The sequence below is a fragment of the Oryzias latipes genome, chromosome 17 (genome assembly GCF_002234675.1).
Source record: "Oryzias latipes chromosome 17, ASM223467v1".
Taxonomy (NCBI): Eukaryota; Metazoa; Chordata; class Actinopteri; order Beloniformes; family Adrianichthyidae; genus Oryzias; species Oryzias latipes.
Window position 1 is genome coordinate 23,471,933 of NC_019875.2, and position 16,790 is coordinate 23,488,722.

At 37.0% G+C, this 16,790-nt stretch overlaps 1 protein-coding gene across 2 annotated transcripts; it reads left to right on the forward strand.

Moving 5' to 3' along the window:
• The first annotated feature begins 6,122 nt into the window (after nucleotides 1–6,122).
• LOC101170875 (cullin-3-like) lies at nucleotides 6,123–15,486 on the forward strand. 2 transcript variants are annotated; one of them, XM_020711051.2, is made up of 16 exons: nucleotides 6,123–6,445; nucleotides 7,110–7,307; nucleotides 7,426–7,539; nucleotides 8,402–8,562; nucleotides 8,741–8,855; nucleotides 8,953–9,181; nucleotides 9,284–9,429; nucleotides 9,548–9,724; nucleotides 9,811–9,981; nucleotides 10,111–10,218; nucleotides 12,085–12,209; nucleotides 12,304–12,406; nucleotides 12,525–12,659; nucleotides 12,805–12,991; nucleotides 14,679–14,824; nucleotides 14,933–15,486. In XM_020711051.2, the coding sequence occupies exons 1-16, from the start codon at nucleotides 6,386–6,388 to the stop codon at nucleotides 15,062–15,064; spliced, it is 2,307 nt and encodes a 768-aa protein (XP_020566710.1). In that variant the 5' UTR covers nucleotides 6,123–6,385; the 3' UTR covers nucleotides 15,065–15,486. The 2 variants fall into 2 exon arrangements, with proteins under 2 accessions (XP_020566710.1, XP_004079267.1); XM_004079219.4 differs by having other exon boundaries at nucleotides 6,124–6,445; nucleotides 12,304–12,400.
• Nucleotides 15,487–16,790: the final 1,304 nt, after the last annotated feature.

The following is a 16,790-nucleotide window of genomic DNA, read 5'->3' on the forward strand; positions in this document are numbered from 1 at the left end:
ACAAATCATTACAAATGTGTCAATTTAGCTTGGTACCTGGCAGTGTTACAAAAAGCTCTGAGAAAGCATCAGCAACCTTCCCTGTTCTGGGATGTATAGCTTCTAGGACTCAAGGGATTGTAGGTCAATGAGACCAGGCCTAATTTAGGCTCCGCCGCTGCGCAAGATACCGGGAATCAGAGTGAGAACTTCTTCCCTCTTTAAAACTCCCCTGTCTCTGCAGCCCAAAAGCACCACTGCTGCACTCGCACATGAAATCAGAAGCTGAGGACAAAAGCAGAGGAAATTTCAAATTTTTTCTCCCTAGCAAGACTAGCAACAATTTAAAACATTATATTATCATTTAAATGAATAAATTAGATTTCTAACATCATGAATGGACTGTACCATCTGGTTTAGACACTTTTGAGATTCTTCACTGAATGTAAAGATTCATAGTCTGTTGGTTCAGCCACTGATTCTCAGACGAGGGTCCCTCTCCCAGTATCACAGCAACTTGCAAAAAAATTACACCGGTAATTAGGTAAGTGGAGAAGACTAATCTGAGAGTCTATACTTACCCCGTCTGCTCAGCAAGGCCCTGACACCGTGTCATATGATCTTAAAGAAGCTTGATGCCGCTGGCCTGGAAATGTTTTTGTTTCTCCAGCTGGGTCAGGGTTTTTCAATGGAAGGAAACTGACAAACAATCAAGGAAATTCAATGTATTGATGGAACTTATGGATATGAAGAGATAGAAAAAAGGAAGGCCAGGTGAAACAGCAATCCAGTCCATTTAGGGAAATATGAGCACATCGTTATCAACTGAAGCAGCTTGTGTCTTTAAAATAAATGGATTAGATGAGGATTAATCGGCGAGCCTGAACATTCCAGCATATTCCAACTGTGATATGACTGCACATTCATTATTAAAGAGTGCAATCACATCAGCCATGGTATGGAATACAAAACAGTATTAGCTGTAGAGATGTGCTGAAGTATCATCTTTACCTCCCACCATCTACAAACAGCTGAAACATGGCTGGGATTTTGGTGCATGCTGGCTTGACTGTTCCAGCAGAGACAGGACAGTGGCATAATCCCATTAGTCCATTTGAGGTCCCTGTCAGACCACCCCGCAAAATGAGGAGCCAGAGGTGGGGGCTCTATCCATTAACTGCTTCCCGGAACAAAATGGTACCTGCCTCTTTTGTCAATGAGCAAACCTCCACTTAAAAGCACCCAACAGTTTGTAACATTAAACAGCACTGAAGCTGAAAGGAATTACAGGTGAGACTCAAAGATTTATAGCATTCCTCTATTAAGAACTGTTTCAAGATTTAAGAATTAGGTCCAATTATTTGCTATTTTACAACAATAAACAATTTTACAAAAATAACAACTGTTATTTTAATCTATAATGACATCCATCCATCCATTTGCTGAACCTGCTGAATCCCTTTCGGGGTCACAAGGTTGCTGCTAACACCCTGGACAGTCTGTCACAGATCCACATAATCACACACACTTAGGTTACATTTACACTGCCCTCGGCAAAGCTTGTTGAAGCAGTCATTTTCAATAAAAAGTCTATGTGAACGCGTGTTTTGGGTTTCTCTGTTTAAAACACTTGCATTCATAATTAGCTATGCACATTTTTATGGCTGTTTTCATGCTGAACACCTGTCACATGCCCCCAGTGTTTCTGTAGCTTTAGGCACAATTAGCCGCTATGATTATATTTGAATGTTTTTGTTTGTTTGTTTGTTTTTTTTTATAGAAGGCTCATCAACCCATCTATTGCAGAACTTGCAGAACTTTGCAGAGCATGCAGATCTTTTTTCAGGTAGCTTCCAGTTGCCACATAAGCAAGAAGAAAATCAAGATATGTATTTGAATATAATGCATACAGACACTGCGAGAATATGCACAAATGACTGTGTTGCTTAAGCAGTTGGTTTTGGAAGTTGCATGATGAGCTGGATACTCATTAATCCAAATTATTTTTATTTTTCATTATAAGAACAGCTTTATGCTATCGGGTGAAAAAAATGAAAGTAAAAATATTATGGTCACCTATCATGGGTTAAACATTGTTAATGAATGTACAAGTTTTTTTTTTAAAAACAAACAAACATGTAATTGCTATACTGATAGTAAAAAGCAAAAACTGTTCATCCACCAGTCAGAGACACATTCACTTAGTCACTTAGCAACCAGTCAACCCACCATGGAACCCATTGTAATTCTAAAAAAGGGCTACACATAATTATATACTTCCTCAGCCAATCACATAAGACTTTGAGCCATAAATAACAGATTGCTCCCACTGCATAACACAAGGCAGTGCCAAAAAGTCAACAAACACTTTTTCCAGAAGCGGCCCCACCACAGCATTGCAATGGTCCTGCTCAGTTCAGGATAAACAGTCGTGGAGGGAAACACAGGCCTTGACAGTTTTCAAAAGAGGGCAGAAGAAGCAGAAAAAAAGAAACAAAAGCAGCCTATGATTACAAAGTCATTCTGTAGGCTGTTAAGGGGGAGTGTGGCTATGAACTTTATTATTAAAGACTGTTCAAAATGTCCAGAAAACCAAAGTCCCTATTCAAAATACTAGGAAGTTGAAAGACTAGAGTCCATGACTAAATGTGTGCTTAAACAGCCTTTTCATTTTGTCTGGTCCTGCGAATAATGTCAATAGCAGAACTTCTGTTTTAAGCCACACACATGCTCCTGTTAAACTGTATTACCAAGTGTGCGTTTCTGCCAGACAGCTACAGTGGTTTTCTGGGAAAGCACTTGGATGACCAATACCAAACTCTGGCTGAAGATATTTTGAGTAGGATGATTTAAGATGTCAGTTCAAAACTTCCTGCAGTTATTATCAGGTCCCATCACTTGAAGTCAGAGGACTACATGGATAGTTAAGAGAGTTTGTCTACATAGAATTAATTTTATATCAAGTTAATGGTATAGTTGAAGTAAAGGGCTTCAAATGACAGGATATTACAAAGGCTGTTAAGCCACATGACTGCAAAGACAGTTTAGGAAGATCAGTTATTGCCTCATCTTTTGACTTGGTGCAAGGTCTTTTAAAAGATGGTTTTTGGTATCTGATCTTATCAGCTAAAATGTGACTGGTTTGTAAAAAAAAGTTCTTGTAAACATACTTCCTGAGATAAGTTTGCATAGCTTACCAAAAAGATGTGTAATTGATAGAAAGATAAGTGAATTTTTCGGATGCTCTACTGAGATTATTGAATTTTATTTTAAAACGTGGTGAACTGTCAGTTTTAAAACTGTCATTTTCAGACATCCATGGCTAAATAGTTTATCTCCTTTTATGAGGCTTTTTTACTTGAACTATTTTTCTTTTAAAAATCTCAAAAAGCTTTATTTGTTACTACCAAATACATAAATAAATAGCTTTAGTTTGAAAATCAAAATTAGAATAATATAAAAGTGAGAATAGGTAGGCTATTACAGTTCAATAATTTTCTTTTTATCTATAAACCCTAAAACCCATCTTTTACTAAGTACCTTTTACAAATCATAATGTAATTTTTATTTTATTTTTTAACTCATTTTCAATCATTAGAAATATTTCATTAGAGAGGGAATGGGAGATCTGTGCTGTCATGTAGTAAAAATGTTCCTCAATTAAACTCAGACATAATATAATATATCATATTGCTATCTATAAACTTCTCATTGCTGTGTCTCACCAGAAATGACTTCATTTCTTCACAGCCATCATGTCTAACTGCCAAAGCACTTTTAGAACCTAAGTAAGCTGTGAAATATGCAACCCATACGTCTTTGTAAAAGTAAAGATGACTACTTACAATGAGAAACCCTTTTTACAGCTAATAAATTAATCGTAATACATCTCTGAAAATACGCCTGTGGAAAAAAGCAGACACACATTATGACTTAAAATATGCTAATTATCATTTAGCCAGTGGTGCTATCTTTAGCTGTGATAAAGTGCACAAACGTGTTCTTCACATTGAAGGGGAACACTTCTGATAGGGGACAGGAATTGCATACTTTTTTTCCTGTTTGCCTAACATACAAGTAGTTTATCAAAGTACTGACAGTACTGTTTTAAACTACAGATATAGTGAATTATTTTTTAATCATAATGACAAATAAATAATTCAAAAGTATTCAGTTGGTAAAGATTCTGTGATTTGCTAGAAAACTACCATTTGTACTAATCTGAAATAAGGCTTCTAAACCCTGAAAACTAGAATATTTTTTAGCTCACAGCTCACAATACCTTTTTTTTTACACAATACCTTCTTTTTTTTAAAACATCCCTTTTGGGATTGCGTTAGCCTATATTTCCTCTTTCAAGGTTGGTAGTGGCGACACATTAAATCTCTTGTCCTGCTTGCCAGTGTTGGCGTCAGGTCAAAAGCAGCTAGGCTAAAATGATGAGTAGGAAATTCTGAAGGGCTGTATTTGTCCTGACCTGCTGGTGTCATGTCTGCTAAGTAAGTAGCAAAAAGGAAAGATCTGAAATCATAAGCTGAGTATCGAATTCTGCTTCAGTAATGAGCTGCAGAGAAAATCTGTTACCTCTTCTTTCAAATGCACCACTTCATTTTATTACCCTCCAGGCATGTCATACTGACGGACGGTATCATGTGCTTTCATGGAATGAAGCTAAAAAACATTACAGTTAACTGCATTGAGACACAAAGTGCAGCATATGCCATCTGCTGGTCGTCTTTAAACATGATGTGACAGATACTTTTTTCTGTTTTGATGCAGTCAATGACATATTTATATGTGGAAAAAGAAGAGTGATATCCCAGCTGAATACAGATGGGATGTGGACAACTTAGCTAAGTCCTCTTTTCCCATGTGACAATGCACTTCTGTTATGCAGGGTAACTATATCTCAACAGCAGCATGTGGCATTTATCTTTGGGCTGCAGAAGGGGTTGCTATCAGCAAACAGCTTACACAGCACTCACGGAATGGAAGGAACTCAGAGTATGTTATGTGGTGGAACAACACAGCATAAGCAAACAGGCAGCAATATTATGATGCATTTGCAAAGGCCATAGGTCAGGTTGGCGTTTTATCCTGCTACATTATGGACCAAATCAACAACGCAGTCAATGTGGCAAAAAAAAAAATCAGTATAAAATTATTTAACAGTTGTTTATTATTTCCTCTGTAGACATGCAGCATGTGTTTTTATCATTTTATTATTTGCTTGGTCATCATGCAAAGTATCAGAACTTTGCATGATGACAGCCCTCCAATGATCCCCAGCAAAGTCAAGTTGAACTACAAGTGTTATATGAAGCAGAACCATCAGTTACCATTGAAAAGTCGGTGTAAAAAAATAACTTTTAAAAAGTAACAGATTTGTTCACAATACCTTATAGACTACCATCAAACTTTTTTGCTAAATAAGTTAACTTTAAGATCAATGCTAAGGTTCATCTAAACTAGTGAGCAGCAAAGGGGCACAAAACTCAAATTCTCCCCTAAAAGTACTGCATAAACTACTCTATATTTATTATTATTATTATTATTATTAATAATAAAAAATACAACTTTTTATGAATATCATCATTTATTTCCATGCATCCATACATGTTCTGTACCCAATTATACCTGTTTAGGGTCACTGGGATACACACAGACAGACACACGCGCACGAGCCCGCACACAAACAAACATAAATACACAAAGAAATACAAAACTATTAAAACATACATGGAAAAATGAAAGAAAACTTGGCATGGATAACATGAAAAACGTCTACATTATTAAATTGGGCCAAATAAAAAAAAAAGGAAAACTAGGGTTATAAAGAAGTTCACTCACTCACCTATGTTGTCGTCGTGCTTGTTTTATCTCAGTCTGTCTTATTACAACCTAGATGTTTTTATTGGGGGCACAAAAAAAACACATTTACGAACAATAAAAAAGCTAATTTTATGCCATGGACCATTTGCTGCATCCATTACAGTCTAAATTGCATTAAATTATGGTGTGCGGGAGGTGCTTTGTTAAGTAAAGAATGCTAATTGCCTTTGACAACGTTGCTAAAAGGTCCGGCTAACGTCAACCTGTGGAATGCACCTGTCCATGTTTTGACTTTTTCTTTATCGCGAGATTTCCGCATTGCGCAGTGGAGACCGTCGGCCGCCATCACTGCACTCAAGCTAACATTACCCAAGACACAAGGAGGGGGAGAAAAAAAAGACAAGAAAAAAAAATCTGAATAGCGACATAGCTAATATAGACACAGATTGAAATCCTCTAGCCAAGGGGAGATCGTTGTTGTTTCCTTTGGCTCTTCTGGCGCAGAAAAAATACAGCGACTGCCTTTCATGCAGTCTATAAGCCAACTTATAAAACAAAGTCGGTCTAAGTAATCATGTCCAACCTTAAAGGCGGCACCAAAAAGGACACCAAGATGAGGATACGAGCCTTTCCTGTAAGTATTTATTGGAGTTTTGAGTTTAGAAGGCCAACGTTGACATTCGAGAATCGAGGCTGACAGCTCTTTACGTTAGCACCTTCCAGCTAACTGGCTACTCAAACGAGAAAAATAGCTTTGTCATGCGAAAACGGAATAACTTGTAAAGTAACTCGGAGCCGTTTAGCTGTATTAATAGGTTGTTTCTATTCTTGTCTGAAGGATTACTGTCTTCGTAAGCTAATATGTGTAGGAAACTTCTGTCATGGGGCAGTGTTACAAACAAGCTAGCTGATAGCGGGCCCGTTAGCAGACTTTGCTAAGTTTAAGGCAAACAGGAAGTATTATTATGATATTTGCGGTTTAATGTTAAAGTTCAACTTCCATGAGTTTTAACCTGGAATCAAAGACTGCTCAATTTATCCAAAGCGGTAGACCTCGGTACATGTGGGGTAAGTTGAGTCGTCTTTCTGTGGTACTAGCAACGGTAGTTTTATCAAAATTAACAGATATTTCTTATTTTACTCTGCAGTATCGTTTCTTTTATGTTTAAAATAATGATATAAATTACACCTCATAAAATAATTACACCTCATTTCCCTTGAATTGACCTCCTTATGCAAGGATTACCTGGAGTACATGGCTTACATTCCATTTCAATCTATCCATTTTTCTTCTATAGATGACAATGGATGAGAAATATGTCAATAACATCTGGGACCTTCTGAAGAGTGCCATCCAGGAAATTCAGAGGAAAAACAACAGTGGCCTCAGCTTTGAGGAGCTCTACAGGAATGCCTACACTATGGTTCTGCACAAGCACGGGGAGCGACTCTACACTGGCCTGAGGGAGGTTGTCACTGAGCACCTCATTAACAAAGTAAGTGGACATTTTTCCAGATTCTCAAAAGACGCTATGAACTTATGACAAAAAGAAAACTATGATATTGTAGAGTTATTTGTTTAACTAAGTAACTTAATGAGACTTTTTTTCCCAGGTAAGAGAAGATGTCCTAAACTCCTTAAATAATAATTTTCTACAAACATTAAATCAAGCCTGGAATGACCATCAGACTGCCATGGTTATGATCAGAGACATCCTCATGTACATGGTAGGTTTACTTATGCGGTTCTCATTTTACATTTTGATGTTATTTTGGTAAAATCAAATTTTATGCGCTGTGACTAACTCCTTGCTTTTATTTAAAAAAAAAGTTAACTTTCTTCTTTATCTTAAAATGCTTTTTGCAGAAGTTGTTTTTGTTAAAATTGGCAGATCTAGTCCCTCACAGGAAGTTCAGTGTGTGGTAGTATTTTTGTCACGGGAGCCCAAACATTTTTACAAATGTAAGCTGAAGACAAGTCAGTTAAACAAATTTATCTTATCTTGTGGGCCGAAAATTATGTGCAGAATGAGAAAATATGTTTTGAAGACAGTGCACCGATTTTTTTTTTCCATGCACTATCAAGTATTGATTTATAAATAGGAGTGAAGGCATGTAAAAGGTAAAAACCTTAAACACTCCACATTTAAATTTGGATGGTATGATTGAGTTGACAATTCTGTTTGGGTAGTTTCTTGATTATTAAATCCACAATATCTTTTGTGAAGTTCTACTGTTAGAAGCAGATCCTTTGTGAAGCTTGATATCAGATCAGCTTGAGCTTTATCCAGAGTACATCAGTGATCCGTTAGCTCTCCTACAGACAGCCCTTGGATGTTCCACATTGTAAATACCTACCATATATATACTGTTCCACATAAAAACTTTAAAGGTAAAGTTAACAAGTATTTCAGTCACATAACTTTTTTTACTGAAAGACAATAAAAAGGACAAGGAATAATGTTGCCCAAATAAACTAACTGCCTGGGAATTGGCTGGAAATGGTTGTAATACTAACAAAACATTGCTGTAAATACTTCATTTATGCCTTTAATGTGTTTTGTCTTTATGATTTCATTCTTATTTTTAGGACAGAGTCTACGTTCAGCAAAATAACGTGGAGAATGTATACAACCTTGGCCTCATTATATTCAGGGACCAGGTAGTGAGATACGGCTGCATTCGAGACCATCTGCGGCAGACGCTGCTGGACATGATTGCACGGGAGAGGAAAGGCGAGGTTGTAGACAGGTTTGCACGGTTTTTTTTCTCTTTAAAACCACACTTAAAGATAACAACCCATAAAGAATTAGTTTGTAGGGTGCCTTTTAAAAAAAAGTTTGTTTTTTTTTTTTACAATAGATAGGAAGTTATTTGTCAAACTGAAACTGTTGCAGATATATGACTAAATATCCACTGACTATTACAGGGGAGCCATCAGAAATGCCTCCCAGATGCTGATGATTCTTGGATTGGATGGCAGATCTGTGTATGAGGAGGACTTTGAGGGTCCTTTCTTAGATATGTCAGCGGAATTCTTCCAGGTTAGTGAATCCACTTTTTATTTTTTTTACCATTTAATCTTTTTTTTTTTCTAATGATTTTTAAAGGCAAACAGAAAGCATTATGGTGTCTTTTCAGATGGAGAGCCAAAAGTTCCTTGCAGAAAACAGTGCCAGTGTTTACATTAAGAAAGTAGAGGCCAGAATCAACGAGGAGATTGAACGAGTTATGCACTGTCTGGACAAGTCTACAGAAGAGCCCATTGTGAAGGTGGTGGAGAGGGAACTGATTTCTAAACACATGAAAACAATTGTTGAGATGGAGAACTCTGGCCTGGTCCATATGCTCAAAAACAGCAAGACAGAAGGTACAATTTACTTCATTGGTGACCCCTTTTTTTTCTTTTTTCTATTCAACCTACAATGATTACAACATATTCTATAATGTTTTGATGGCTTCACATTCTCAGACCTGGCATGCATGTATAAGCTGTTCAGTCGAGTGCCAAATGGCCTAAAAACAATGTGTGAGTGTATGAGCTCCTACCTACGAGAACAAGGCAAGGCTCTTGTGTCAGAAGAAGGAGAGGGAAAGAACCCTGTCGACTACATCCAGGTATGTTGGCTGACCAGTGTTACCAAAGCACATCAAACCTCATTAAGACCTAAATAGCTGTGAATGTCTTCCTACAAAAGATATACAAAATCATTTTTTCAATGTAATTCATCAACAGGGTCTGCTAGACTTGAAGACGCGATTTGATCACTTCCTCATCGAGTCTTTCAATAATGACAGACTCTTTAAACAAACCATCGCTGGAGATTTTGAGTATTTCCTAAACCTCAACTCCCGCTCTCCGGAGTATTTGTCTCTCTTCATTGATGACAAGCTCAAGAAAGGAGTCAAAGGGGTATTTAGCATTTAGCTTTAAGGAAACAATTTTCTGGAATGTATACATATTCTGAAACTCTTCGCTGTTGTGGTTTTTCCTCCTAGTTGACTGAACAAGAGGTGGAGTCCATTCTTGACAAGGCAATGGTGTTGTTCAGGTTCATGCAGGAGAAGGATGTTTTTGAAAGATACTATAAGCAGCATCTGGGCCGCCGGCTTCTCAGCAACAAGAGTGTTTCCGATGATTCAGAAAAGAACATGATCTCTAAGCTAAAGGTGAAACAATTTTTCAATCTGGTTCCTGTTTGTCATTTGCACTGTAAGCATGTCCTTTATCACCGTTTTATCTTTTTTCAATTTTTATCAGCAACATAACATCTTGCTTTCTGTTGTTTTTCTTTGCAGACAGAATGCGGCTGTCAGTTCACCTCCAAACTGGAAGGGATGTTCAGAGATATGAGCATCTCAAACACTACCATGGATGAGTTCAGGCAACACATCCAAACAACATCGGTAAGGCTCGTTGAGGGAAAGTAACACCTAGAATGTCATTATTACATTATAATTCATAGTTTGCAAAGTATGGAAAAGATTGGTTTATATGTTTAGTTAGTTCTCTAGTACAAATTTAGTATAGCTGACTGTAATTATTACTATTTTTTGAATTAAAGTGTTTTTAGAATAGCTTTGTTTTGCTTTATATCGATGGTCCCCAACCCCTGGGGCCACTTGGTACCGGGCCGCAGACAGAAAAAAAGAATCCATACGATTACTTCAATTATTTCCCTTTTGTTTATTTTCTGATACTAAAGGAAGTTTTATTTTGGAAAACTACCAGATTCTGTTCATCGCATCCGTCTGTCTTGACGCGTCACCTCCCTTTCAGCAGCTGCTCGGACCGCACAGTTGGTAGCTCAAAGCTTAAAAGCTAATACAAACCAAACAATAAAACATATTTGGAAAGTTTATTTTAGGAGATAAGAGCCAGTGAGGAAACCGAAGAAGAGCCTTCGAATAAAAATAAAAAAAAAACATCAAGTTACTATTTACAGACAAAACCAGTCGTATTCCTGTTTATTGACAGTTGTTTTCACGTACTAGAAGCTGCTCTGCCTAAAATGCAGCGACTGACTTTTGAATGTTTCACACACGCAGATAATAAACTAACAGACATGGTGGATTCATGTTTATTATTATATTTAGAAAATATATTTTACGACGATTGTGTTCAATTTGTGATCCTTTATTTATCCATCACACCTTAAATGTCGGACGCGGCTAAAGTTAGCGTCCAGTTGTTAGCATCCACTTTGACGTTAAAGGGAAAATCTTCATCACAAAGTCTTAAGTTTAAACCAGCCATAAACATTTTACAAAGAATGAAGATTTTATCTAAGTTTTAATCAAAGGGACATTTATAATTTTTCCTACAGCAAGGCTGAATTATGCAGGCATCTGTTAAGAAACATGAGCACAGAAAATGTTCCTCTGTGTAAATAAATAAATAAAAAAAGCACAAAGAATTAGAAGAATGTATGTAAAAAGAAAATATGAAAAATATTTTTTCCCTGAAAGATGATCTGAGACTGGATATAGGTCTCAGTGTTATAATAGTGTTCCATGAAATGTTGTATCAGTAATTACAAATTATCAACTTTTTTTCATTTAATCTTCGTCATATGTAAAAAAAATAAAAAAAAATTAAACAAAATTTCTTGTAGTCGCATTTTCATTTAAAAAATAGGTTTTTGAGAAACCGGAAGCTCAAAAATATTAACACAAACTTTCTGTTTGTCCATGAAAATAAAGTCTGACATTAAACCGGTCTGTGGCCTAAAAATAATGTTTGGGACCACTGCTTTATGTACAACAAACCAGACCCTGAATATTCTTTCATACATTTTGTGTTGCAGTGTTTATAGAGGTAAATATATTTAAAACAGAAAAGTTTCACAATAAAATACAAAATAGTCTATGAAACAACGGCTGCCATTTTTCTTTTAGATATTTTATAAACCATTTCTGTTTCTGTTTTTGTCCTGGACTTTTATTAGTCATTAACTTAAAGCTGTATTAATGTCTCAAAATTAATTAAATGCTTTTTAATGAAATAATATTAACAAGACAGTAAAGTTATTGTCTAATATTTTAGCTGGTTTTTCTTAAGAGATCATAGTTACTGTTTGTATTTCAATACTAGATGTAGACCACATTGAAGTGTTGACAGTTACCATGGAACACCGCCACCCAGTGTCTTTGGAAAAGACTGCAGTTCAAATTCAAAATGGTGTAGATAGCTGACAACAGATTTCAGGCTCTGTCAGACGCTGTTTGTTGATGCTTTGATAATGATTTCTTTTTTCCTTATTTGTCTTGCAGGCGTCTCTGAGTGGTGTGGACCTCACAGTGAGGGTCCTTACTACTGGCTACTGGCCCACACAATCTGCAACACCCAAATGCACAATCCCCCCTGCCCCAAGACATGCCTTTGAAGTCTTTAGAAGGTAATGCACTTTTATCCACGCGTTTGCTGCTCAGAGGAGAAGAAAAGTCAGCTTTGTGTTCACTGCATGTTTATCTTCTGCTAAATTTCTTCAGGTTTTACCTTGCCAAGCACAGTGGAAGACAGCTGACACTTCAGCATCACATGGGTGGAGCAGACTTGAATGCCACTTTTTATGGGGCTGTAAAAAAGGTAAATGTATGTTCAATTAACTTAAATACAAAAATTAACGGCTGCATTGAGTCAAGTTCATTTTCATTTAAGATTAAAAGTGCCATGTTTGTTTTCCTTGAATCCCCATCCATCTACTCTGCAGGAGGACGGTTCTGAGGTGGGTGTTGGAGGAGCCCAGGTAACCGGTTCCAACACCCGAAAACACATTTTGCAGGTCTCCACCTTCCAGATGACCATCCTAATGCTCTTCAACAACATTGACAAGTTCAATTTTGAGGTGAAGAACAATATATCTCTTTATTGTCCGTGTTTTTAGCTATTTTCTTTATTTTTTGCCATTGTTGTTTAGCAAAAACAGACTATGATGATCATTCTGTTTTACTCCTGAACGCAACTTCTCCCAATTATAACGCATGGTGCAGGAGATTCAGCAGGAGACGGATATTCCAGAGAGAGAACTGGTGCGAGCTCTGCAGTCTTTAGCTTGTGGAAAGCCCACTCAGCGAGTTCTCACGAAAGAGCCAAAGTCTAAAGAGATCGAGAGCGGCCATGTTTTTACCGTCAACGATCAGTTCACTTCCAAACTGCACAGGGTCAAAATACAGACGGGTAAGTCAAGAGTTTGAATAATCTGCTGTTTTATTCTGATCCTATGTGTGAATTCACTTCACAGCCTCTTCTCTCCACAGCTGTCTGTAACGATAAGGAAAAAACGATTTTGTTTATTTTTGCATAGACAGTGTTCCCTCCTTTATTGCGGGAGATATATGTTCCATAAATAACCTGCAGTAGGTAAAATCTGTAAAGTAGGATTAGACATTCTTAAGGCTGTTAAACCCCTCACTACACGCTTTAAAAATGTGTTTCAGAGCGTGATGGACATTTTCACAATTTTTTTCTTTTGTTTGAAATGTTTTTATAGACTACTTTCTATAGATTTCTGTAGAGCAGTGTTTTTTTTTTAACCAGTGTGCCGCGGGACACTAGTGTGCCGTGAGATATGGTCAGGTGTGCAGTGGGAAGTTATCCATTTTCACTGATCTATAAAGATTTACCATCGCCAGGATATCAGCTCTGTGTACATCCAAACAGGCCCTGATAAAACACGGAGAAGTTAGGAATATGAAAGATCATAAAATACTTTTTTCTTTGTGTTTTTTTGATTATAATAAAGACATTTAGATGAGAATGACGGTACCGCGATTTAGCTGCAGCTTCAGCTCTGTTTTCGGAAAAGTCCCGCCCCTTTACCTGTCTCCACCAATCATTCTTGGACCCCTAATCGTACGCCATCAGTCTGACCAATCAGAAGTGGTTAGTGTCTTCACTTCCTTGTTCCAATTTAGCTCGTAAAGTCTCTCAGTTCCCACAAAAATACCAGCTAAAGCTCGTCTTTAGCGGTGTAGCTTTCAGCGGGATCCGGTATCAGACCGTGGAACAAGTGAACAAAAGAACGAAGCTCAGAGAAGCGGGTCTTTCTGGCATCACTACATCTCCCATGATGCATTGTGTTAAAGTACAATGAGTCTTCCCTATTAAACGTCTTTAAACCACAACGAGCACACGTCAAACCCTTTTTAAATCTTCTTGATGAAATCAGAGGTCAACAGTTTAGTTCTCCTTCAAGGTTTGTGTTTATTAACAGCCAAACATCCCAGAGTTTAGTCCAAGTCATATTTCTAACTGAAACACTTTTCTAATGACGTCTGGATTGAAGGACAAATTCACTTTCAGATTTCAGTCACTTTTGAAAAATGAAAAATTAGGCTTAAATAGAAGTAATAACAACATTTAGGAAACAGGATTAAGGGGAAGTGGCCAACAGACACAATTCAACTAAATTGAAAAAATTAAATCATCTAAAAAGAAATAAAATATTTTTGGTAAAGTCTTCAAAGACTTCATCTTTGATTAAGACAAAACAAAAACTAATAAAACTTCAACATGTTTACTTTTTGTGTAGCAACAGAAAACATAAATTTAATTAGTTTTTTGTGTAAAATTTGTCAAACATATTGTGATCATATTGTTCAACAATTGCAGTTGCCTGAAAAAGATCAGCGAGACAAAAAAAGTGAACTGAAATCTAGCGAGGGAATGTAGAATATACTTGGATGATTGCTGTCTGAGGCAGCGCATCTAAGCTGTTCTCTGGTTAGCTAAAAGTTCCTAATGTGCCAAGACTAAATTCCCCCATGTCTAAAATCAAAAGCTTTGTACGATCGTTTTACAGTGGGTTTTGAACTTTAAAAAAAATCTTTAAGCGCTTGTGTTCATTTTGGTGTCATTGTAACAGTTGCTGCTAAACAAGGTGAATCTGACCCTGAGCGGAAGGAGACCAGACAGAAAGTGGATGATGACCGAAAGCATGAAATTGAGGCGGCCATTGTCCGAATCATGAAGTCGAGGAAGAAAATGCAGCACAATGTCTTGGTGGCAGAGGTAATGAACCAACAAATCACCCCTTTTATTTAGATTCTAGGAAGAAATTCATGTTTTTTTTTTTTCTATTAAAGTCTTAATTCTAATATTTTGTCACTGTTCCTTCAGGTGACTCAGCAGCTGCGAGCACGTTTTCTTCCAAGCCCTGTGGTCATCAAAAAACGGATAGAAGGACTAATAGAAAGAGAATACTTGGCAAGGACGCCAGAGGATCGTAAAGTGTACACCTACGTTGCATAAAAAGGAACTATTGAGAGTGGCAAAAGTTTTCTTTGACTCATCATCAATGTTGCGCATGGACCGAAGCTGTAGCGACAGCACTGGGGATCGGTTTCATCATCCTTTGCAAAAGTATATATTAAACACCGTAAACATACACAAGTGGGAAGGAAAACAGACGTGAACATCCACCAGATCTTTTCTGACTTCGAACGAGGCCAAGTCTTCCTGTTCCCTGTGAGTTTTAGCACGGATGGATCCGGCTTCAAGCTTTTCACTGTTTTACCCTTGTAGAGATGGAACTTGCAAGGAATCCCTTGGGAAAATGTGAACGAACCACCTTATTATTTTTTTTTTCAATAATGTATCATAATAAAATTATTAAACAGCAAATGTGGATTCTTACAAAAATAAAGGAGTATCATTGCTGTGGTTTGTCTTAGAAATCACCTGCTGAAATGTGCTTTTCTGTGTATTTTATCTTGAAGCAGGGAACAGCTTCAGTATCAGGTGAAAAATAGGGGAGTGTGTCATTACAGAGCCTCATTTTTATGTTTTTGTAAGAGTTGGAAATCAAGATTTCCCCTTTAGAAGCTCCAAATGTGTTCATTTCAACAATTTTATTTAACCACAGAGAGTTTGCCTTAATGATCTATTTCAGCAGCACTAAAACCCAAATTACCTGGATGAGAAATCTGTGGTGAAAACTGTGACAACGTTTTGACATTCAACAGATGGTTTTTTTTTCACTTTAATATAATTTAAACTGAAATTAGGAACACCTAGTCCCATAGAAATACTAATTACCGGTAATGAAACCATTCAAGATTTGTCATTTGGCTTCTGTAACCATTGGACTCTTCCAAAACTTTTGACATGTTACGTTCCTCTAAATGGCTGCAGCTGGAGTTCTGAGGAAAGGGTGTGTTTCTTCAATATTAGTTTATCTTCATTGTTTTACCCTTCAAACCAGATTGGAATTAAACGTGTCTTTAAATAAAATGGTCAAACATCTTTTAAAGACCTGGGTTCTAGATTATTTGTTACTTCTAGAAAGTTCCTGAGTAGATTGGGATGCAAAGCTTTTAGCTGTCAGACTCAGACTCTCCTGTGGAAGCAGCTTCAGTCCAGACGGCAGACCTCATCCATTTTTTTTAGACAAGATGGTTTTCTCTTCGCGTGAATTTTTTCTCTCCAGCTGCCTCCCACGGTCTGAAAAACAGTGGGTGCAGTTTTCTGGCTGCCACCCTGGGATCCAGTAACCCCAGTAGTTTGAAGTGAGTATAGATCAGGGGCTTTCCAAAGTTTAATGCTAAAAGAGAAATTTGATCCAGTTTCTTACTGACCAAAACCTGGCAAGGGCTGCAAAATCACTGTGTAGGAAAATACATGTTTTTGTGACCATTAAGCATTTTATTTTAAAATATACCTTACTTTTGATAGCAGCACATACATACCCTTCAAAATAAAATACACCTTGATGTGTCAAAAATGATCTTCCTGCAACAGCAGATCTACTTGAGTTAAAAATGCAAGAAAGCAAACATGGCATTTTCCATCCCTGTGACTTTGGTGTGTTGTCATCCTTTTTTCCTTTTACTATTAAATATTAACATGACAATGCAGATGTAGAATTAATTTTTATTATTATAAATCTATATGTGCTTGAAGCTTATTCTATAACCAGCCTTACCATTATTTTATCAGTTATGCTATCTTGCATATTAAAATTCAAAACAGAAATTAA

Excerpts from the sequence above, each read along its gene's own strand:
- LOC101170875 (XM_020711051.2), top strand. The coding sequence starts at position 6,386 with ATGTCCAACCTTAAAGGCGGCACCAAAAAGGACACCAAGATGAGGATA. Across the intron at positions 6,446-7,109 it reads TGAGGATACGAGCCTTTCCT|ATGACAATGGATGAGAAATA; the intron begins GTAAGTATTTAT and ends TTTCTTCTATAG. Across the intron at positions 14,825-14,932 it reads ACAATGTCTTGGTGGCAGAG|GTGACTCAGCAGCTGCGAGC; the intron begins GTAATGAACCAA and ends CTGTTCCTTCAG.